At 39.3% G+C, this 15,467-nt stretch overlaps 1 protein-coding gene across 1 annotated transcript in view; it reads left to right on the top strand.

Moving 5' to 3' along the window:
* Window positions 1-12,010, top strand: part of LOC139725221 (uncharacterized) — a 72,708-nt gene extending 60,698 nt beyond the window's left edge. Inside the window, exons 2-7 of the mRNA XM_071636311.1 lie at window positions 3,183-3,359; window positions 4,594-4,761; window positions 6,919-7,092; window positions 10,839-11,039; window positions 11,463-11,843; window positions 11,919-12,010. Coding sequence (XP_071492412.1) covers window positions 3,183-3,359; window positions 4,594-4,761; window positions 6,919-7,092; window positions 10,839-11,039; window positions 11,463-11,843; window positions 11,919-12,010 — 1,193 coding nt within the window. The remainder of the gene's footprint in view (window positions 1-3,182; window positions 3,360-4,593; window positions 4,762-6,918; window positions 7,093-10,838; window positions 11,040-11,462; window positions 11,844-11,918) is intronic.
* The last annotated feature ends 3,457 nt before the right edge of the window (window positions 12,011-15,467 follow it).

The raw sequence follows: 15,467 nt of genomic DNA, 5'->3' as shown, positions 1-15,467 counted from the left end.
AGAGGCTCTGAAGTACAGTGTCTATTCAAGCGTTTAATCTTTACCAAACCGTGCTGGCTGTGCAATGAATGGGACAAAAAACAGGAAGTAATCCACGCGGGTAACAACAATGAAGGGATTATCAGATTAAATTGAAATTAAGCATACCTCACTAACACATTCTGTCCATAATTACTGCCAACTTTCAAAGCAGTAGCACCATCCTTTCAAAAGTTATTAGAGTTGAAAGTGAAGAGTGTGTACAAGGTTTTTCAGAAATGAAAAAGGGACTCTAAAGACACACTTAATTACATTATTCTTTCAAAAAGTGTTCAAGATAAACTGCTAAAAAACACACTTTCCCGCCCGTTTTATGACCCAAAATTTTAGCATAATGTAAAAGAAGACTTGCCCTTTCAGAAAATATGAAAAAGTCATGACCGGGTAGGTTGACCCATTTCACCTACTTTCGGTCCTCGCGCAAAATCAGCGTGTGCGACTTTTTGTTCATTTTGTGATGCACGGTCACATATATTAATTCATATTTTTTTAAGTGATGTACACAGATATGAACTTTATTGATTATTCAAATGACCAAGGGAATCTAATAATTCATATGACACGTACATCAGTTGTCCACAGAGCTGCTGGTACAACTTAGTTACAACCCTTTTTATTGTTACCAGACAAAACAATATGAATTAACCGACAAAGATTAGAACCAGCAGTCTTGAAGTGAGTCTACAGAGTTGGTCTCATGCAGCATGAGCTGTAGCTTAGACTGATAGATGTCCCCGATTCGATGTGTTCGCTAACGAGGAAGCGCCCTGTAGAGATGTCTGAGAGAACAGAGATGGTCTCATAAATTCTTGGAGCTCTGGTAGAGTGGAATGATTGTCCAAATAAGAACTAGTTCGTCATCTGCTGACATTAGCCCAATTTTTCTTACATCAAACTGGGTTAAGCTCTTCATTCTTAAATAAGGCCAGTACTTTTTGCTTTTTTCCGGAGGGAAAGAAAAAAGGCTACATCCTTCTACGTAAAAGGAAAAACAGGAAACTGTAATAATTCTTGTAGATCTCCATGCATATCATAATGGATATCTGCTTACACACAGCAAGGCAGTCATACATATGAAGGGTCCTCTGTAATGTGTGTGGCTCATGTGTTTACTGAGAATGTGCAAGGTGTCAAGTCAGTTACATACATGTATCTCTCTTTGAATCATTGGTGTCATATTCAGGTTTCTTTTGTCTGATTTTGTTTGTCATCATACACATTTTTTAATCATAATTTCTCTGCTTGCATAGATAGGAAGGCATCTGTGAGTGAAATTGGGTTTTGAAAATCTCATACGGAATAAGACACTGCGTCAAATGTTTTAATGCAATTGAGTAATAGCATCAGGCATCCAAGGAACAGTGTGTACAGAAAGTGTAATATATCTACTTGTAGGTGTTTGTGAGTGTGTGAGTGTGTGAATGTAGGTAGGTGTATGAGGTTGACTTGCATGTTCTGGCCTCTGCACTGCACAAACAAATTTATCCTCAAGATTTAGGTTCAATGAATATTGCATAAGTTTTGTAGCCCTCAAGAGAGCAAACCGAAGCAGTTTAAAGAGAGAGAGAGAGAGAGAGATAGGAAGCAAAAGAGATCAATAAGAAAATCAGAAGCATGCATTCAGCACCCTCTGTGACCAATGCAGAAAACTGCACAGCAAAGAAATGCCCTCTCCTCACCCCACCCCCAACTTCCGCAACCATCTGAAACAGTAGCATGACAAACAACCCACACCACCTAATCACTTGTAAGCCAAGACGGGGCGAAAGCCACTCAGCGTGTCCAGGGAAAGTGAACCGTGCCTGGCAAACTACCTGATTCAGTGAGCTAGAGATCATTAGTGTTAAAACACCTCAATCCTAGCCATTTCCTCGTGTGTCAAGTGGAGATTTTTTTCTTTTTCTTTTTTACTCTTTCTGTGCTCTGCTTTTCCTGGGGGCATTTCATGGAGCTTTTTGTCAGATTTTTTTTTTCGACAAGCTGTTATAAGTTACTGAAAACTTTGCATCTGATTGGCTGAGAGCAAATTTTTCCGACAAATTTGTCGGACAAAATGCTTTTTGAAATGCCCCCTGATTGCCACAACTACTGGCAAGTTTTTTTCATCTGCCAGCCACAGCAGAGATTTGCCCAGAACCAACTATCAACATACAAGGGTTTTGGAAAGGTTAGGATCCCTGATGTGATTTCATCATGTACAGAAATATAATAGTCCTTATTGTATCATAAGCATCTTTGTGTTTACGTTTATCACTTTATATCACCAGAGCAGGCTGTCTGACTCAACCATTCCAGCTAGACTGAATCAGCCCAATGCCGAAGCAGTAGCTTGTTTCAAGTTTCAAGTTTCAAGTTTATTCAAAGTTTCCACAATACAAAAATTACATAAGAACAATCATATGTAACAAGGAATACATTGTTGAATATATGCCATTAAAACAATTTGCAGAATATTTGAATATAAATTGGCAATGCATGTAGATGCATATATTGCGTTGGGCATCAAGAGCTTTAGCACATGAAGATATCTCAGTCCTCCATTAAGTGACAGAGCCCTTTATTGTTTAATTTTAACCCTGTCATTATACTCTCAAGTGAAGTTTGAAGGGTGTGTATATAAGAATCAGCTTGTGGTTGCCCAGTCAGTTCGTCAACCTGTTGCAAAGGTTGGCCTTTCAATTTTCAAGCAATTGACTTGAAATTTGGCACACATGTATTCAATGATATGTGGATGGGCAGGTCACATTTCTTTTGTAAGTTTTGGTGCGCTGATATACAAACGGTATTCCTTGAAGGCAGCACATAGTTACATCATTTTTATCTGAAGTGTAACGTGTATTGATAATGGATTCACACTTGCTATAAATGATACGCCTTGCGCCATCCATATGTCAACAATTTGTCGCTGCCATTGAATTGAGAGCTGCTGTACAAGTCTTCTTGTGTGTGGTTTTTTTTTTTTTTTTTTGTCTCATCAAATGTACTTGGTAAACTTGATCTGTAGCATTTTGCTACAGACATCCCCTAATAAAAATGGAATGTGTTTAGAGTATATAGGATATAGACTTCATGGATATTTCAGGATTCATGATATTTCACTTCCCCCTTTTTTTTTGTGGTTTCACTTATTTTTGCTTATTCAGATTCTCATGGTCACTGTCCCTTTGGATCCTTCCGCTGCGACCCCAAGCTTTGCATCCCGAGCCAGAGGTTGTGTGACGGGCTTCCGCACTGCCCTGATGGGGAGGATGAGAGTGATAAGCAATGTCCGGAGTCGAGCCGGAAGATGAGGCGGGTGATGAGCAGAAGACAGAGCACAGGTCTCTAGAAATACAACCCCATCCCTTTCCTCTTTCTTTACCCTTCTTTACCCTTTACTCTCCCCCTATCCTCCCCTCCCCTCCCCCTCCTTCTCCAGCTTTTCAACTGTGTTGAAAGGATTGTCTGCAGTCCATTCTTGCATCATATGATTGTACAATATACTGTAAGCTTAGAAAGTCCATATCTCCAAAGAAGCATCACTGATTGATTTTAAGTTGGGTAACATTCTGACTAATTTAGTAATGGGGGAGGGGTTGCATTTTTGCAGCTTGTTAACGAGCCCTAACCGACACTGCCAACTTTGGTACTATGGAATGTACTTACTGAATGAAGTTTAAAGAAGACTGAGTTTGAAGAGAGTGGATCCATATTCTTTACACAGTGTTCACAGTTTCTATTTGAATGAAAGAAAGACTGAGTGGGGATCAAAGAAAGAGTTGCAGAATGATAAGAAAGATCATGTACAATAAAGCCTGATCTTTTTACACAATATAAGATGTAATTACAGCATAGGCAACAAAGTTTTCATTCCATTAATGACCACTGTATTCCAAGCAACAGCGTAAGCATTTTCACAAAGAAATGATACCTTCAATAATGTTATAAATAGTGTCAGGCTTTGTGTTTTGAAAAGTAAAAGAAGTGATGTTTTAGACAAAAGAAAAATATGGATGCGCCAAGAATCGACTTCTGTTTACCATGCCTCTTGATTGATTACGTGATAGCAAAAGGGTAGGCGGTAGTTGGGTAACATAAGCCTCAATTCTATAAAGAGGCAATCATAACTCATATTAATATTGCATATGATTGGGTGTTCTCACAGCTTGTTTTGATGGATAATTGCTCCTTGGAGGTCGTTCTTGTCAGAGGTTTGCCTCCACAGACATCCATCTTTAGAGAAGAGGTGTTTGGTAATAATAGGAGACATTTTCATTTGTCAGATGCTATTTATCATTGGTCCAAGTTCTCAAAAAGAAAAGTAAGCAAATATATTTATTCCTCCCCCCTTAAACTGAGACACCTTGCAGAAGCTTTTTATTGCCTCGTACTTGTCTGCTGGCACCTATCAAATTCTGTCAAATTTTGCACCATAGCCCACACAGGAGGGGTAGATGGCATATATTGTCTCCTACCAAACTTCACCCAACCCCTACCCCCCCCCACCCTTCTTCATCCTGACTAGATATCTGATGCCATGTCTCTATCTGTTCTTTTCCTTTCTCTCTCTCCCAGAGCCTATCGATCTCTCGGACTGCCACTGCGAGAACGGCGGTACCTGCTTGAAAGATGAGAATGTCAGTTCCCACGACGACCAGACTTTGTCCTCCAGGGTCGCCACCAAGTGTCTCTGCACTGAAGAGTTCTCCGGGGACCGCTGTGAGCTCATGGGTGTAGCAAAAAGTGAGAACCATTTTTCTTCTTCTTTTTTTTTACAAATTACTTCTCTTTATATCCCCCAATCAATTTCCTTTATATCTGTTTTATTTCTTCATATATAGTCTCTTCCAGATCCAGAAGTAGGGCAGCTGAGACTTGCTGTATTTAGATACTTCTTGAGAAGTAGATGAGTTTCTTGTGACACTGGCAGTGGTAGCTCATTTGAGAATCTCAAGGGGTAGCATGTTAGACCAGGCCATATACTGTAAGAACTGACTTTTTTTATTTGATCATTTAAAAAGCACATACATGATCTGATCAAGGTCTGTTACCCTTCCCACCCTGTAACTCTCATATCCCCTTTCCCAGAATTTTCCCCTAGATCTCATTTCATATGTATAATTCCATTCAGTCCTCCATCTGTGCCTTAAATCTGAGCATCTGGATAGCTGGAAGAAGGCATATCATGATCTTAGCCTAGATTCCTCACGTGGGTGTCATCTACTTGTATATGATTTGTGGCATTAGCACATTTTTTAGCCAGGGGGCAGAGAGAAAAAGAAAGAATTTGAAATTGCATCCTGCACAGACACACATAACCTCATATCTTAAGTATCAGATCAGACTTGGTTAACTGCCTGAAGGGAATTAGACCCTCCTTCCCTCCCCCCCCCCCCCCCAAAAAAAAGGACAATGCAGAATTTTCCATCATTGCATCCTAGCCAGGCGTGCCTAACTTTTAACAGTTCCCTTCATGAGGAATATTTCTAAAGCGTAGGATCAAGAAAGAGCTAGAATTATTTTCATCATTACTGGTGGTAACAGAGGGGCAGAGTTGTTTGTTTGTGGTGTGTTCATTTGTTTGTTTGTTTGTTTTTTGAGGGGGAGGGCAGGGCACTTAGCGAGAGATTTATGACAATCCAGAGGGATTAATACAAGGGAAAAAGATATTTTCCATGTGCTTGCAGAAACTCTCAATTTTTCTCTAAAATGGAGACATATGTGTATATATAAACAATATGTGAAATAACATTGTGATATAAACACAATTTTAGCTTGGTGGTGACAAAAAAAAAATACAAATTACTAACCTAGAAAGGCACACGGACAGTAATGCAGTTTCAAGCATATCCAAACATGATTGCTACATAATTTTTTTTTTCAAAATAATCAAATACAAAAATACAATTTTGGCCATAGTAGTATCCAGCAATCATCTGCTTGAGAGTCAATTGTGTGTATTTGTTTAGATATAGTACTGGTAGGGCACAATCGATCATCAATTAACATATTCTACTTACTAACTACTGAACTGGGAGTGAGATGCATTATTCATTTTAGGGATAAATACATGTATGGTGAAATTTGATCAAAACTATTTCACACTTTTGTTTTCAGAATACTCCAAAACAACCCATTATCCTGGCATATCACGTCAGCGAAACATGTTTCATGTAAGGCCCTATTGTTATATTGCAAGCAAATTTCAAATGGTGGAGGATGGATTTTGTGCCCTTCCCAGAATTATGTTTTACATTTAAAGTGTAAAAATCACTACGTAATGATTGCATCCTTCACCATTTCAATTGTGTGTGAAATGATGAATGGTGGTGCATATCACCCCAATCTCGGCAAACTAACTCAGAGCACAGATCTCAGTGTTCTCAGATCTAGGGCACTTGAGACAATAAAAGTTGCTGTTTCATGGTAATGGTCCCTGCTAGAAAGCCATTTCACAGATATTTCACATTGTTCATTGTAAATCTCCAGTGCTAAGTCCTTTTCAATTGACACAATCTTCATGAGATATAAATTGGCATGATTTTGATGATATTGCTGATCAAATCCGAGGGAGTATTGTTGCTCTTCATATTTTACTGTTTTGACGTTGTTTACTTTCAGTAAATTCCTCAGTCATTTTCAATGGATCGTTGTTTTGATCTTGTGTCACTTTAAAAAAAACACGAAGTTTTGGTGGCATAGTGTAAAGTATATTTCTATGCAATTACTTAATTAAGCTAAAAATATATCTCATTAACCTAGTGCTTATGTCAGAGGTGATGGGTTGAGGTCTTCTTTTCATTTCTCAAAAGCGTACTACGTCATCTTGGTAATGATTAGATCTTAATGAATCAAGTGATGATGCTGATAACCAAATCATGTGTCACATGACTGATCCAGGGCACCACTTGGCCGCCGTCATCGCAAGGTGTACGTGCAAGAACGGCGGGACGTGCACTCCCACCAGCTCAGGGTTCGGTTTCGTATGCTCTTGCGCGCCGGGCTTCCGCGGATACGACTGCAGCCATAACGACAGTATCCCCAATGGTGAGTCTGCATCCTGCTATACTATATGTTCCCCCCCAAAAAAAAAATTGCCAACGGGACCCTTGTAACAATAACTTTAAAAATAGTGAATCAATCCAAATACAATTTCAGGGTATGAAACTATAACTTATTACCCACATCTTACAGAAAACCCCATCCCTTTTGCTTTAGTGGTCAAAGACAAATGAGGATCTTTGAAGAGCATGTCAGGAATCCCTTCCCTCCAAGCTCTGTCCATTGTGTTCACATACTGATCTGCAGTTCCAAGAGTATCCAAGTGGAAGTTGGAAAAATCAGACCCATGACCTGCTTTCCAACGATTCACAATTCTCTATGACCACTTAACAAAACTGAATGAGGTTTTCTGCAAAATAAAGCTAAGATGTTATATTTCAAGACTCTGAAATAACATTCAGACAGTTTAATCATATTGGAAGTTATCACAGCAAAAATCCAATTGTAATTTTTTTGGGGGGACATACTGTATATCTCAAGCAGTCAGTGAATTCGGTCCTTTTACTATGGTGGAATTTATATTGACAGCTGTCTGTCCAATCTCAAAGCTTTCAGTGGTCAAAGTGTATACGACCTGGACCTCATTTTCACAGGTTTTTTCATTTCTGAGCCATGAATTGTAGGACACCACTTTTTTCAGTATTTACCATCAAAACAGACCTCAGAAATGTCTACATTTTGACAACAGAGCTTTGGATTGAGGTTAGAATTGGCTGAAAAAATTACAAGCTAATCAGTTGAAATACAAAATGTACATTCCTGTCCAAGCCGTTTTTTGCAGGTTTTTGAAATTGTCATCAAATCCCTAGTCTACACCATTATGGACTTTGTGTTGTTTTACAATGGTGTAGCCCTTAGAAGATAAATATTATACATTATATTATATATTAGAAGATAAATATTGTATTAGGCAGAAATAATGCGTCACAGTATCTACAAAATACAGATCTCTTACAATGTACCTGATAGCACCATGTGACTCCTGTGGCACTAACATGCAGCTGGGAATCATTTTTAGTAAAGTGCATTGACTCTTTTCAGCTTATACATTATTACATCCTACCTGCAATTATCATATTATTGTTATTATTAGAATAGTTTATTTGGTATAAACTTGCAAAATCGTAGCCTGAAGGCTAAACTGCATTGCAATGACATACATTGTATACAATACATTGTGAATATGTAATATACAAGTGTCTCAACAATAGACTGGTTTATAAACATATCAAAATTTCATGCGTATTTCTCACTAACAAAGGTCGTTTCCAGATAACCAGAATAGCATGCTCAAGGTTCACCTAAGGCTTTCCTGACATAACAACAACAAATATATTCAAACTAGATCAAGTATTGAGAGGCTTTTATGTATGTACAGGTCGGTGGAGTAGTTTATGATGACATCCTCAAAGAATCGATACATGTTGAAGTTTAGCAGTAAACTGGCCTAACGCGGAGGATTCTCTTGTATCTATCTCAAAGTTATCTTTCCTCAGGGAACCATGCCACAGTTGTTTTTTATCTTTTTTTACCCCTGCATTTTTTTTAAATATCTCCACTCTCAGTGGTCCATGTAAACCTTTTATTCCCAAAGGAAATGGATATGGTGAGTGCTTTAGACTGTTCTAGGGTTTGCTCTTCCTTCCTAGCTGGGTTAGCTGTTTTTGAGTTATCTCATTGCTACTGATGTGCCTTCATTACATAAGGGGGCCTCTGATATATTGGTAGTATCCATCGATAGTAGCAGCATCACCTTGGTAACAAGCAGAAAATTCAAGAGTATTGATGGAGACATTGTTTCAAATGTTTGCCACTTTCATACAATGCAGTGCTGTAAATCATGTATACAGCCAATATCATTCAAACATAATATGACAATATGACAACCATTTAAACTTCAATTACAATTTACCAGGATTTGACCATGGTAGATGAAGACATAAAGAGACTCTTGAAAAGAGCAAAGAGTGATGTATAACTTGTCTCCCTGTCAGGCAAGACTAATTAAGTTTCATTACTGCTAAAGTTTTCCACTTTGTGGGATAATTTCCTGCCGTGTAGATTGTGGAGAGGTCATGTTTTCATCGCAAAGCATGACTTCCCCTCATAAACTTGCATGCTGTTGAACATGACTTTTAAAAGAGTAAGTGATGATTATATAGCATCAGGAAGAGGCTCTTCTTTGAAGAGCTAATCGATCAGAGGAAATTAAGACGATCCATAATCCTAAACACACCACCCCTTACCATCATTTCACCTCCCACACCTGCCCCAGTCCTCCCTCCCCCCCCCCCCCCCACACACACACACACATTTTTTATTTTTTTGATGTTGCCTGAGTTTCAGCAGGATAAATTTTCAGTGGCAGATCCAGGGAGGACCGCACTGGGCGCACGCCCCCCCCCCCTTTATTTTTTGTTGAAACAAAAGATATAAAAAGAAAAAATTGGGGGAGAGGTGCATGCGCCCCCCCCCCCCTTAATTCTGTAAACGCGCCTCCTCTTTACGGAATTCCTGTATCCGCCCCTGATTTTGATATGCTTTTCTTCAAAAATGTCCTTAAGCGTAAACCAGAGGGATGCCATATGAGCTGTCCATAACAGTAAAAACAAGAGAAAGGGCAGGGAGGGAAAGAGAGGGAGAGAGAGAGAAAGAGAGACTGAGAGGGAGGGAGAGTTAGAGGGGATGGATATACTGGAGGGATTACAAAAATAAAAGCAGAGCATGCTTTACTGCTCTTATTGTTCTTTTGTGGAAAAAAAAAGAAACTCAGTGCCTCTTATATCTTATCAGTATATATACCATCTACTATAGTGTACCACCTATTTCAATAAAGCTTGCCACAACTCAATCAGCTTATATACATGTATATGCTCCATTCATCAATCATGCCACGTTGCATCCATTAACCTGTTGAGGACGAGTCCCGAGTATACTCGGGCAGGTGTCTATGGGAAATGCGTGTTGTAGCAAAATCAGTCCGTCCTCAACGGGTTAAGATGTAAGAACACAATATCTTGCATTCTGCCCAAGAAGGGCTCTATTTTGTTCTGAGATTTGAGGGTAAATACAAGGAATCAATCAGTTTCCATGATATACAAAATGTATTCAATCAAAAGTGGGTAGATTTGTAAGAGTCATTCGAAATATCAGGTAAGCAAGGGACCGTGTGGTTTCACTTTTCAACATTTTACTTAAGATAAAAAATAATGTAAAATTGACACCGTAATGTAGAGGAGATTGCCCTTTAACATGTGATACCAATAAATTAATACCCCCCAAAACTGCAATAGTGCCCTTCTGGCTCTCAGCCAATGATATCATCTATTGAATACAAGGTGGGCAATCAAATCGATGTTTTTCAATGAACAACTATCAGTGATGATAACAATGATACTGATGATACAATCTTGTTCTTTTTTTGTGCATTTGAAGAGTTTTATTGCAAAATGAGCTAACTCCATACTTGCTAAGTTGAGGTATTTGTGATTAAAGGTGCTAAAAAAACAAAGGAAATGGTAAGAAAATATGGGATAATTTTAATCATAACTTCTGGAATATTCCTTGTTATGTTAGAAGTGAAGTATTACTGGAAAGGTTTTATTTTGCTCTATCTGATGATGGACTTACTTTGAAATGTTTGAAAATGGCGATTAGCCCATTTTGCAATAAATTTCTTCATTTCTTCTCTATCTCCGTCCTCCATCCCAACAACCTTCCCTGCATCACTTCCATCATTTTTGTTATCTCCGGTGCAGCGTCTTCCCCGACGGAGTATGGTATCGCCATGGGTGCCGCTGTGGTTGCCGTGCTGCTGGTGATGTTTGGCGTGGCCCTGTGTATCTGCGTCATCCTGCAGTACCTACGTCAGCAGCGGGAGGGCCCGGAGAGCCCCTACAGCCGCACCCTCAGCCGGGACGTCTACAGCGTGGAGGGCGTGGATATAGCAGGGCTGCAGAGTAAGCCGAAGAAACCCTTACAAAAATGTCCTGTGGTATATCCCTGTAGTAATCCCAGCATTACCACAGAAAATACAATAGAAAGTAAAATGGCAAAATACCACATGATATTCCTGTGGTTTGTTTGGACGTTAACCACAGGACTACCACAGGACAATACCATACAGCAGTACCACTCAGGAGTACCACACTAACTGACTTGTATGAGATCCCAAGTAAGCACTGCATCTAGTTTCTGTTGCAAATGTGTAGGTTTCATAGTAAAGCATTTTGTTTCTGTTTTTAAATAGCTTGTTCGATTACATTTCAGAGTATTGTATACATGTTAATATTCATCCATTTTTCTATATATATTTATATGTATGATATCTATCCATGCAGCTATATATCAATCTTTATCATTTTGCCTCATTCAAAATGCAGTGGAGTCTGTGGAACCCAATGATTACATCCCACCCAGCTACAACCAGTGTATGCATCCCTCCCCAAGCAGCCCAGAGGGCGATGTCTTCCTCACCCCGTCCCAGTCCAGCCAGTTTAGCATCGGCTCACGATGGCGGATGCGCACACCGGAGAGCCCACCACCAACCTATGACGCCATCCTGGGCTTCTGCAAGGAGTGCAGCGAGCTGGCGCTCCGCAACATGGCGCTGAAGCAGCAGCGCACGCCAAGCAGCGACCGCTTCGACACCATGAGCGGCGCCAGCAGTTACAACTACACCACGGGTCCCGGCAGCAACTATACCACTGGCAGCAACACCCCCGTGGGCCAGCTGCCTGTTTCCCCGCGGGGCATGTACGGCAGTGGGGTCACCGGGGGAGGGGTAGGCATCTCCGTTGGGGTCGGGGTTGGGACACCGGGTGGGGTTGCGGGTGCAGGTGGTGCCTTGGTGATCAGGGGAACATCAACACAATCTCAGACAGACAGCCCTTTGGAAGAGTTTGAACTGAGGAGGGTACAGTCCACATGACATAGACTCCGGTGGTCCATGCGCCCCGCCCTTATTGCACTTCCCGTCTCCATTAGGACACACTATGAACAACGTTTAACCATTTGAACAATGTAGTCATCTGATCTATCCTCTCTGACATATTGTTTTCAGTCAACGGAGGATCATATGAACATATCTTACCGGCACTATAGATTTGATATATGGAGGTAACTATAATTACTGGAGCCTTGTCTTCCTAGAACATGTTAAGCCAGTAATGTGTATTGATATTCAGTTGATTCCATGTGCAGTCAACTGGCAGTACTTTCAAGTCAAGAACAGTGGAACTGTTGGCTGGAAAGAGGATGGTATTTCCACTACAAGTATATTTATGTATGCATATGGATTCCCTGATCATACTAGTAAATATGTTGTTTCATCTCTATATCATTATATATAAAATATATTACATATATGGCCTGAATCTGAAAGGTATATGGTCCCTTCCATGCTTGTGTGTTTGATTGGTGCAGCAATTGCGATAAAAATCATGAACTCAAAGTCATATACTGTCTGTCACCAATGCAGATAATTGAAGACTCCTTGGGCATTCTTTCTGATTAAATTTAAAGTTTCAGTTTAAAGGAAATATATTAGGGAGGGAGAGAAGGTTTATTAGTGTGTCTCTCTTTTGTTTCTTTTTTCCATCAATAGAGACAGTTGGCTTGCTAGTTGCAATATGTGACTGTCTGGCTCAAAGCCCATCACAGAAAGTCGGCCAAAATGAATGATCACTTTTCCACATAGTTTAAAAGAGTATAAGCTTTGAAATGATGTAGACCTATCCTATAACTTATTAAAATTGTACCATCCTAGCCCATAAAAATATGATTCAAATAAGAGAGAGTTTTCATATGCAATTTTATAGAAAAGTGAATAAAGGTATTTAAAAATTGGGTCACTCAGGCGTGCTGTGAAGCAAGAGATTTCAAACAAAACATATTCTATTCCCAGTGAATGCAGCACCAGTCCCCAAAAATATGGTCAAGAAAATTTCAGTTTTGTTTTTAACTGCCAAATTCAGATAGTAGGTGGAGAAAAGATTACTGTCTTGGGTAAGACAAACTTAAACAAAATCTGAGTTGGTCAACCCAAATGGCATATATATATTTGTGTAACTGTCAATTGTGGTGTGATGGACCGGGTCCACTGTATTTCTTTCCTTGTACTTACCTGCCCGTGGGCAGGTAGTATCCTAGGATTATTTATCACATGCTTTAATTTGCAAAGGAAATAAGGTGTGTTATACACATCCTGATCTGTGACTTTTTGTTGGTTTTGAGCTGGGTGGTCACATGTTTTGAATATTTTTTCCTTTCCTGTAAAATGTCACCTTCTCATTATTCTCTGTAGGACATGACAAAAAAAAATAAGTGTGGAAAGCAAGTATGGACACTGAAGTTTATGGAACACCAAAAATTTGCAAAGAACACACAATTAGTGCTGGCTGATGTTCTACTTTTTTATCAAATTCATATATTTTAATTTTCTTGTCTGAATTCAATTCAGACATTTTTATTTGGATTCCCCTTTTTCTACATTATTCCACAGATTCAGCCCACATTCTTTCTGACTTTCATCATTTGATTTGAACAAGGAAGAATCAGTGAGATTAGAACAAGCTTTGCTTTTAGGCCAAAAAAAAAAGAAGAGACAATAACCTATATGTTTCCATATTGTGATGCGTATTTTCAATAACATTGGTGGCACTGCATTTAACATCTCTTGAAAAACAAATAATTTCACTGTCTGCTTGGTCCGTCTGTAGTTCATGTAAGAGTCTGTACTCTGTATGATGTCATTACACAATCATTGACATTGTGGACGCTGTCATCAAAGCACCAGCTCGAAAGAGCAGGGAATTATGCATACCGTGTCGTACTTAACGTGCCTCTACCACCAAGACACACTGCCCCCTTTGTAAACATAATTCCAGCATGATGAAGCTGAAAGGGAAAAAAAGAGTATATATATATATATATATATATATATATATATATATTGAAAGCAAGAGAATATAAAGCAGATGGGTGAAAGTTGAAGTGTGAATTTTCTTCAGTTTGTCTCCCTCTATAAATGAATATTTCTTACAAAGCATTATAGCAGGTAGGAAATTATGTGTATATAAACATATTGTTATGTAAAACTTTGTTGGCTTGATCAGTAACGACAACAAGAAAAGTGTTGCATATGTGTGTGTGGTAGGCCCGTCCAGTAACTCTTAGGCATCGATCTAGTCAATATTTTTTGCCTGCACTGCTTCCAAACTATTAATCATGATCAAACGTGAAATACAGTTGGTTGATACCAAGTATATCGGACCTGAAATATCTGCAAATTAGTATATAGCTACGGACTACATAATGGATCCTGTAGTCGTTCATAACTGCATTTTTCAAGATGTCTGTTGCTGTGTATTTCTACTCATATGCAGTAATCATAGTACAAAAACTTACAATATGGATTTTTTTTTCTTTGAATGCTGACTTCTATAGCAAAGTGTGTGAGACAGCAAATTGCTTGATCAATTTTTGTCCAGTATTTTCAGGCTGTACCTGCATGGGTGAATACGTCATCAGTAGATGACTTGTATTGAGTGTTTATCATAGATTACCCACAGTTGTAGGAGGTACAGATAATTGCAGAACATGGCAGTATCTATCACATACACAATGTAATACAAGGACCAAGAAACTCAATGGTTATTGGAGAGTACCAAGGGAGATGGGGGGGGGGGGGGAGGGGGAGGAGCACTGCCCCTTGACCCAACTAGGCAGAACTATCACCCCCCCCCACACACATACACACACACACACACACACATGTTCTACGGCTCCTGCAATAGATTCTACCATGAAGAACTGCACAGAACGCATTAGATGAGCCTATATGTGACTGTGCACCACAAAACGAACAAAAAGTCGTACACACTGATTTTGCATGAGGACTGAAAATAAGTGAAATGGGTCAACCTAGCCGATCTTGACTTTTTTCATATTTTCTGAAAGAGCAAGTCTTCTTTTACATTATGCTAAAATTTGGGATCATAAAACGGGCGGGAAAGTGTGTTTTTTAGCAGTTTATCTCGAACATTTTTGGTAGAATAGTGTGATTAGGTGTGTCTTTAGAGTCCCTTTTTCATTTCTGAAAAACCTTGTACACACTCTTCACTTTCAACTCTAATAACTTTTGAAAGGATAGTGCTACTGCTTTGAAAGTTGGCATTAATTATGGACAGAATGTGTTCATGAGGCATGCTTAATTTCAATTTAATCTGATAATCCCTTCATTGTTGCTACTCAGGTGGTTTACTTCCTGTTTTTTGTCCCATTCATCGCACAGCCAGCAAGGTTTGGTAAAGATTAAGCGCTTGAATAGACACTGTACTTCAGAGCCTCTTTTCTCAGTTCACACTTTTCCTGAGTTTGTGCTTTCT

This window comes from Diadema antillarum, unplaced genomic scaffold (assembly GCF_040938485.1).
Source record: "Diadema antillarum isolate AM-2024a unplaced genomic scaffold, OU_Dant_1.0 seq00000028_RagTag, whole genome shotgun sequence".
Taxonomy (NCBI): domain Eukaryota; kingdom Metazoa; phylum Echinodermata; class Echinoidea; order Diadematoida; family Diadematidae; genus Diadema; species Diadema antillarum.
Note: the sequence above shows the minus strand (reverse complement) of the source record. Positions and strands in the feature narration are given on the sequence as shown.